The sequence below is a fragment of the Belonocnema kinseyi genome, chromosome 6 (genome assembly GCF_010883055.1).
Source record: "Belonocnema kinseyi isolate 2016_QV_RU_SX_M_011 chromosome 6, B_treatae_v1, whole genome shotgun sequence".
NCBI classification, from domain to species: Eukaryota; Metazoa; Arthropoda; class Insecta; order Hymenoptera; family Cynipidae; genus Belonocnema; species Belonocnema kinseyi.
Window position 1 is genome coordinate 5,529,160 of NC_046662.1, and position 9,304 is coordinate 5,538,463.

Here is a 9,304-nt window from a genome sequence, read left to right on the forward strand (position 1 = left end):
TTTGAATGTTACAATTTGTTAAAATGTGAACTCAAACATTGCAAATTAAATCTTTTAATTTTAATATTATAAAATTATAATTGTATCTATTACAATATAATATTTCAAGCTTTTTAAATACAAAAATCTGAATCTTGAAAACATTTAAAGATAAATTTCAAACATAAATGTTATATAATTTCTAAGTACAATAAATCTTAAATGACTTGTTTGAAACATTTGATACTCACTTAAAATTTGAATCTGTGGCAGCCAGTGATAAGTTTTTACATTTTCCGGAAGACCCGGAAGCAAATCTTTCGGCTCAGAAATTTTCATTAAAACACGCACAGGTGCTAAATTTTTAAAAGTAGCATAAAAAGCTTTCAGTGTTTCTCTTGGAAAGGATTCAATTTTCACCATCGACCCAAAACTCACGTAAACACATCCATGTTTGCTTTCATCCAACCATGATTGAAGCTCCTACGAAAAAAAATTTCAAAGTAACCATTAATTAATCATAAATTATAATTATACTGGAACTTTGGTCATTTAACCGAGCATTTAACTATTTGTAATTTCAATCTGATACAAAAAAGGATCCCAATTAATTTTTTATAAATATTATGCAATGCAAGAAGAAAATAATATTTTAGATCAAACGGCTTAACTATGCAATTAAACGATGAAATTTAAAAAAAAATTTAATAAAATTTGTTCTCAAAAAGATCTTGTCCTTCGCCCTGCTTGGAAGCAAAAAAAGAATCCTATTTAAGAAATAGACGCATTTTTTGCCGGCTGTTACAAGTCAACATTCTCAAGGAAACTGTTTTATCATCAGGGAATCACAGAAATTTTTAAAGTCTTTTCAGACTAAATGGAGCTATGGAGTTCTGTGCTTCGATTTTCAACGGAACAAAGATATATTTTTTTCAGCAAATTTTTTATTTTAATAATTTTTATTTCATGGCTTCATCTAATCTGTAAAGACGTTTAGAATTTCGGTAATTCTTCTGGTTCGATTTCCAGTGGAGCATAGGAGCAGATCTTTTTTCGAAAAGATATCTAAAGAAGAATTCTTTTTCAGAAACACACGCATTATTTTCCCAGATGTTACAAGTCAAATTTTTCAAGAAATCTGTAATATCATTATAAAATAACAGAAATTCTTAAAGTATTTTCAGACTAAATGGAGTTAAAAATTAAATTTTTTTCTGAAAAAAGATATTTTTCCTCACTCCGTTGTAAATCGAACCACAGAAGTTCTGATTCGCGGTCGGGTGATTTTCCCTCAAGCTACTAGAGAGATCGAAAGACGAATACTTTTTTAGGAATACACGCATTATTTTGCCGGATGTTACGTATTGAAATATTGTAAGAAATTTGTATTATCATCAGCGAATAACAGAAATGATTTAAGTCTTTTCAGACTAGATGGAGCTATGAATGAAAATTTTTCAAATTAAATTTTTCAAGATTTTTCTTTCGGTCTCTCTAGTAGCTTAAGGGAAAAGCACCTGCCTAGAACACAGATGTTCTGTGGTTCGATTCACAGCGGAGTGAAGCAGATCTTCTTTCAGAAAAAATTTAATTTGGAAAATTTGTAATTTATAGCTCCATCTAGTCTGAAAAGAAGTTAAAAATTTCTGTTATTACCTAATGATAATGCAGATTCCTTAATAAATTTTTAAAATGGACAGAGTTCAGTTACAAAAAAGAGTTTCAAATAGAGTCAATGGATTAGTCTTTTTTTTACTGATTAGGTTACGATGATTAAATTTAAATAAAAGGATTTTAAAAAAATGACCGGTATCAATTTTTCTCCAGAGTCCTCAATGTGCATGCCTCCCACTTCGATAACTGCTGGTGTCAAAGGTTGAACACCATTCAAACTATAATGTATATTTGCTAAGATCAAAGACATTTCTGTTGATAGTTCATAAACGCTCGGATATCCTGGTCCAAAATGTTCATCCACATATTGTTTTTGTTTAGTTGCATAATAATTAAATTGCTGCTTGACAATATAAGACATCAACGTGTTTTGTAATCGTTGCCAAAAATTCATTTTTTGAGGAAGTCCAGAAAAAAGTTCAGGCATAATTGCTGGGTTTACTGGATTTCCAATTGGATCGTTGAACCAACCAAGCAATGGAGTTGTTGAAACTCCTATTATTGGCACCCTTAAATGCCTTCCGATCGCAAAATAACAGTTGGCTGCAAAAATCTAAACAAAAGTCTGATCAGATAAATATTAGGTATAACCATATATAATAGGGGAGTATAAAAAGAAATGAAACAAGAAATCTAATCATTAATAGTGAAATAGGTAAAGATGAGATTGGAGATGGAAAATAGTTAGGCTTAATGTAAATTCAAATATATAGGTAAAATTAGCGAAGATAAGCGAATCGACTGTAAAAAATTAAGAAGGGACGAAATAATAGAAGGTGATTTTGTATGAGGCAATTTTAGCGCGAGAGCAGAAGATAGAAAAAGAGAATGGAAAGAAAAGAAAGGAAAGAGAAAGAAGTTGTTGATGAGATTAGCAGGGATGGGATTGTTTGTCTTTTAATAAAAATCTAGAGTCTGATGAGAAAGAGAAATAAAACTCTGGAGGAGAAAACAGAACGTTAATTGCTTATGTGATATTGAAGGATGAAGTAAGAAGGGTTAAGAAACTAGGTATGCATTATACAGATTCGAATTACTTTTCCATAATAGTTACATTAGAGGGAGAAAAGAGATGTAAAAATAAGTTTAATTTTTTGCGGAAATAGATCTTCTTCGCTCCGCTGGGAATCGAACCACAGAACTTCCGCTGGCCGGTTGGATGCTTTTCCCTTAAGCTACTAGAAAGATGGAAAGAATAATCCTTTTTCTGAAATACATGTATCTGTATTATCATCAAAAAATAAAAGAGATTCTTTTCGTCTTTTCAGATTAGATGGAGCCATGAATTCTAAATTTTTTAAATTGAATTTTCAGAGGATTTTTCTTTGGATCTCTTTAGTAGCTTAAGGAAAAAGCACGCGACCGGCGATCGGGGGTTCTTTGTTCCAATTACCAGCTGAGCGAAGGAAAAGATATTTTTTTAGAAATAATTTGATTGAAGCAAATGTTTAATTCATAACTCCATCTAGTCTGAAAAGGCGTTCAGAATATCCATTATTCTCTGATAAAAAAAAAAACAGATTAATTGAAAATATGTTAAATTTTATGCTCCTAGGAAGAAGTAAACCACCACCATGAGTGTACTCATGGTGAACAGAATATCGGGGTGTAATGTTCTATACTACAAAAGAAAAAATAAATTTTTAACCAGAAATGGAATTGTTAATTTTGGTTTTTAAAGAGGATTAATTTTCATACTAAAACATACGAATATGCAACAAAATATATACTTTTTCAACAAAATTGTTAAAACTTTAGAGCCAAATAAGTGAATTATCTTCAAAATGGTTTAATTTTCCACATGAAATTATCAAAGTTTAACAAAAAATTTAATTTTTTACTATGTAGTTACATTTTCCAAAGAATAGTTGTACTCTTATCTAAGTAGTTAAATTCCCCACCAAAATAGTCAAAGTATCAACCAAAAGTATGAAGTCTCAACACTAAAGTTTATTTGCTACTAAATATTTTTATTTCCTACAAATTTGTTATATTTTCGAACCGAAAAGACGAATCTTCACAAAACCGAATTTATTTTAACAAGAGTTCAACATTCAACGAAATAGTTGAGTTTTCAAATAACATGATGAATATATTCAACCAGAAACAATTCCTCAATGAAGAAAAGCAATTTACTACAAGAAAGATGAATTTTGGACAAAACACATGCTTTTTCAACGGTATACTTGTATTTTCAAGTAAATAGGATAACTTTTCAAAAAGTCGAATTTCCAAACAAAATATAAGTTACAAAAATTAATTTTTAACCAAAAATTGAAAGAATTTTCAAAAAAATAAGAATCTTTCACAAAAGATGGGAATTACACTAACATGATGATTTTTCAACCAAACAATGAATTTTAAACCAAATAGTTGAATTTTTCACCCAGAAGATAAATTAATTACTTAAGACGTTCATTTTCAACAGAATACATTAATTTTCAAATAAATTTTTTTTTCAATTGAGAGGAATAATAAGCCAGTTTTCAGTTAGCACAAAAATTTTTCAACCATGTAGATGAATTTTTAACCACGAAGATTATATTTCTCGAAAAAATATACAATTTCCAATTTATGCATATATATATATAATGTTAAAAATAATGTTTAAAAATGTTGAACTTGATTTTGTGAAGATTCCTCTTTTTGGTACGAAAATATATGAAATTGGTAGGAAATAAAAATATTTGGTAGCAAATAAACGTTATTGTTGAAAATTCATACTTTTGGTTTATAATTTAACTATTTTGGTAAGAAATTCAACTGTTTAGATAAAAGTGAAAATATTAATTTAAAAATGCAACTACTTGGTAGAAAATGAACTTTTTTCTTGAAATGTTATAATTTCAGATGGGAAATTCAATCGGTTTGATGATAATTCGTCTTTTAGCTTCAAAGTTTTAGCAATTTTGCTGGAAAAGTATATATTTTGTTACGCATTCGTATTTTTTGTGAAAATTAATTTTCCTACAAAAAAATTTAACTATTCCATTTATGGTTGAAAATTTACCTTTTTTTTTGTAGTATTAGTCCAGGCGAATTAGACTTTGGAAAAAAAAATTATTAACAGCACTTGAACAATTGAAAATGGTAAGGTGGTTAATAATAAACGTTAAAAAAAATAAAATGCGAGAGCAGGGGTATGGTATTTAGGACGGAGAGGGGGGGGGGGGTAAAAAAGGTGAAAATCGTAATATTGTGATTTTCAGTGAAATTAGAGGTCATACAGAAAAGTGTTTCATAGAAAACATATATATTATAAAGAAATCTACAACATGTGAATTTGTAAATTTTTCACATAACCTCAAAATGTCCGAGAAAAATGCGAAAAACCGTGCTTTCTTTTTTTATGTTTTTTATTTTTCATTTCCGCAAAAAAAAAATTATTGTGACGAAACTTAATGAAAGAATACCTTTTTATGTCCTACATTTTCACCAATTCTTGTAAAAGAAAAAATTCAATTGGTTTCTGAGATAATCATTTCTTCCGATCCGAAACAATTTTTTAAAAATGAAATTTGTCCTACAGAAATCATCGCACAGAATTCTTTCAGGGCTCAATTTTTTTTGTTTTGACATATAATTTCTATTAAAATGAAAAAATATGCAGTCTCTATTGGAGAACATGCTCAAAAATGGAAAAAACTCGAAAAGTGACTTTTGCAACAATCAATTTTTCACTAAATGTTGATAATTTGTTTAAATTGTGAAGTATCTTAAAAAACTGATCACTCCATTCATTTGGACGGAAAATATACGAAAAGAACTTCATTTTGTTACTTCACCAGAAGCTTAATTTTTAAACACTAACTGTATCAATATTCAAATCGAATAATGAAGCTTCAGATGAATAAGGAAAAATACAAATTAAAAATTATTAATTAATTAATTAATTAATTTTAATTAATAGTTGACTAACTTTTAATAGAAATAGTTGAACTTTTAACAAAAAACAGTTAGTTTTCTGCAGAAAAAAATTTGAATAAAAGACAAAAATTAAAAAAAAAATTGTTAAATTTGTTTTAAACAAAATATATAAATTTGAAAACAAAAATGAATACAAAAAATACAAAAATGAATGTTTAATCATAGTTAAATTTTCGACATAAAAGATTAATTTTCTTGTAGTTAAAAGAAATTAATTTTTAAACAAAGCAAAACGAAAAATTCTACAAAATAGTTAAATTTTCAGAAAAGAAATTATTTCAACTAAATTGATAAATCATCAATAAAAAAAAAACTAAATTTTTAACAAAGCAGTTCCACTTTCAACCAGAAAAATAAAAAAATAGTTAAAATTCTTTCAAATTGCTTTAAATAATTGAAATTAATTGAAAATTCCTTGAAATGTTTTAAAACTATAATATTTAAAATCCTCTGAAATCTAGTGAAATTTTGCAAAGCTCTTGAAAATTTCTTGCGATTTTAAAAATACCCTAGAATATTTTAAATCCTTTAAAATCCCATACTAAATTATTGAAATCAATTGAAAATTCCTTGGAATCTAGTAAAATATCCTGAGATGTATCAAATCCTTTAAAATCTCATATTAAATTACTGTAATCAATTTAAAATTCTTCGGAACCTTTTAAAATACTTTCCAATATTTCGAAACCTTGAAAATCTTTTGAAAAATCTTAACATCTTTTGAAGATTTTTAAGGTAATTTGGATTTTTTTAAACAACCCTGCTACAATTATTAAAATTCTTTGAAATTCCTTTAATTTATCAAAATGAATAAAAAATTTAGTGAAATCTTTTTAAACATCCTCAAATATATAAAATCCTTTGAAATATTTTTAAATCTCTTGAAAATTCCTTGAAAATTCAAAAATACCCTAAAATATTTCAAATCTTTTACAATCTCATACTTAATTATTATTATAAATTAAAAATTCCTTTTAATCTATTATATATATTTAAAGCCAAAAAAGAGGTGAAAGAAGGAGTGGCTTGAATTGGATCAGCTGTGTATATAAAGATAAGGAAAATGAAGTAAGAAAGGAATGATAAAACTATATAAAATGGGAAAGTAGCGTAGAAAAAGATAGGAAAAAAGAAGTATTAGATTGCAGCTAGAAAAAAGGAGAAAAATACACAGTTTTGAAGAAGAGACCGAGAAGGTTAAAATGAAAGCAAAAATAATGTTTTAGCAAAAATAAGAATAATGTTTTCAAAAATTTCGAATTGTTTCTGCCTCTTTCCCAAAACTTTCTTCTACTTTCCTAATTTTCTTGTCTACTCCTCGTATCAAATTCATCAAATATTCTTTCGGTTCTACGAACTAAATATTCTGGTTTAATTCTTTCTTTTATCGATTTACAGACTAACTTTCAAACCTTCTATTTTTCTCCTCTTTTAATCACTTATCTCAGAGCACCCATTCTTGATTTTCCTGTATTTTCAACCATTTTCCCATATTCTCCAATTCGTAAACTTTTTTCTAAATTCCTTCTTTTCCTCCACCCTGTGGAATACTTTAGCAAAATTATTCGCAAGTATTCCATAGTGTGGAGGAAAAGAAGGAATTTAGAAAAAAGTTTACAAATCGGAGAATATGGGAAAATGGTTGAAAATACAGGAAAATCAAGAATGGGTGTTCTGAGATAAGTGATTAAAAGAGGAGAAAAATAGAAGGTTTGAAAGTTTGTCTGTAAATCGATAAAAGAAAGAATTAAACCAGAATATTTAGTTCGTAGAACCGAAACAATATTTGATGGGATTTGATACGAGGAGTAGACAAGAAAATTAGGAAAGTAGAAGAAAGTTTTGGGAAAGAGGCAGAAACAATTCAAATTTTTTGAAAACATTATTCAGTATCAAGTATGAGAAAATTGATAAAACTTACCTCTAAAATGACGACATCATAAGGAGGGTCATTTGGTGGATTTTTGATGATATTATTTATCACTGGATGTTTCATTAATTTACATATTTCGATTCCAGCTTTATCGGTAAAATGCTTCAAATTAAAGGCTGCAAATTTCTGTAATTCTTCATAAGTTACGTTGTTTTGTACATTTGGTAGCGAACCTTCTAAACTGAAATCCTTATAGTTAGGAAATGGTTTCTTTAACGGAAAGTGGCTAATCACATCTACTTGATGTCCTTTTTTTGCCAAAGCTTTCATCAGTTGCTCGCACATGATAAAATGACTTTTCCCATTTAGTGGAAAAAGTCCCAAAATTCGGGCCCCATTTGTTTCACCACTGATTACAATTGTGATAATTCCAATAATTTTCAATAAATAGAGCGAAACCATTTTTCACAAAATGTCTTTTTTTTATTAATGGTTGCACTGGAATTGATCAGTTACACGTTTTCGATAGGAATGCCACACAAATCACAGTTTGGTTATTCAAGGTTACTGATAGCAACACGTCATAATACTAATCTAGACTCGAGGATCAGTGAATTGATAATGAACAATGAGAAGAATTTTCTTATCTGTTTATTGTAAATTTTCCTGCGCAGTTCAAGGTCAATTCAATAATGATTATTTAATATTTACTTAAATATCCTGCTATAGGCAATTGTTGTAATTTATTAGTTCTATCAAATATATTTCATAGTTTGAATTATTCAGTATGCTTCTCAGTCATAAATTTATGATAAAATTATAAAATCTGATTTAACATTAGTTATTTTATTGTTAATTGCAATATACATAATGACAAAATTTAACCTTAATTCATTTGGAAAAAAAAAATTTTCGACAAAAAAGTTTATTTTTCAACCAAACAGATGAGTTTTCACCTGAAATGAAGAATATTCAACTATAGAAATTAAATCCGAACGAAATAGATAAGCTAGCATAAATAAATAACCTAGATTACATAAATGAACGATAATCAATCTGTTGAATTTTTAAACATAGAAGATAAATCGTCAACCAAAGATGTTACAGTCGCCATTTCGAACTTGAAAAATTTTAATTTTTAATGAGAAGCAGATAAATTAAGAAAGACGAATTTTTAACAAAATAGTTGAAAATTAAACTAAAAGAAAGTTTAATTTTTTCCTAGAAAAAATTTAATTTCTATCAAAAGAGGTAAATTTTCGAAGCAAAAACGGGAAATTCCTATAAAAAATTGAATTTTCCATCATAAATATGAATTTTTAACCAAAAAGTTTATTGGCCATCAAGTAGATAAGTTTTTTTTTTACAAAAAAAATTAATACTCTATAAAAGAAACGAATTTATAAAAAATATATGAAAATTTAATCTAATAGTTCAATTTTCAGCAGTAAAACAAATCAATTTTTAACCAACGAGATGAATTTAAAAAACATTATTACAGTTCATAATACAACCCAACAACCAAAAAAGATGATTTTATAAAACAGTTTTATTATCAACCGAAACCGATTAATTTTTAATAAAAATTTTAATTTCAGAAATATAACTTTTCAACCCAAAAAAATTTGAATTTCAGGTTGAAAAAATTAAATTTCAACAACAAAATTAACATTTACCAAATAGTCTAACTTTCAACATTCTATTTGAATTTTCAATCAAAACAGATTTTAATTTTAAATACCAAAAACTTTTAAATTGAACCATATCACAAATTTTTAACAAAATTCGTGAAATTTCAAACACATAATTTAATTTTCAACTAAAAAAGATAAATTAAAAAAAAAAGAAATT

General features: G+C 27.1%; 2 protein-coding genes across 3 annotated transcripts in view; one reads left to right on the forward strand and one right to left on the reverse strand.

Annotated features, from left to right (window-relative positions):
* The window catches only part of LOC117174330 (UDP-glucuronosyltransferase 2B31-like), a 12,403-nt gene extending 4,332 nt beyond the window's left edge, over positions 1 to 8,071 (reverse strand). Inside the window, exons 1-3 of the mRNA XM_033363353.1 lie at positions 7,502 to 8,071; positions 1,787 to 2,206; positions 231 to 462 (exon numbers count right to left, since the gene is read on the reverse strand). Coding sequence (XP_033219244.1) covers positions 231 to 462; positions 1,787 to 2,206; positions 7,502 to 7,915 — 1,066 coding nt within the window. The 5' untranslated portion in view covers positions 7,916 to 8,071. The remainder of the gene's footprint in view (positions 1 to 230; positions 463 to 1,786; positions 2,207 to 7,501) is intronic.
* LOC117174334 (calcitonin gene-related peptide type 1 receptor-like) overlaps positions 1 to 9,304 on the forward strand; it is a 748,751-nt gene that overhangs the window by 180,770 nt on the left and 558,677 nt on the right. The window lies entirely within an intron of this gene.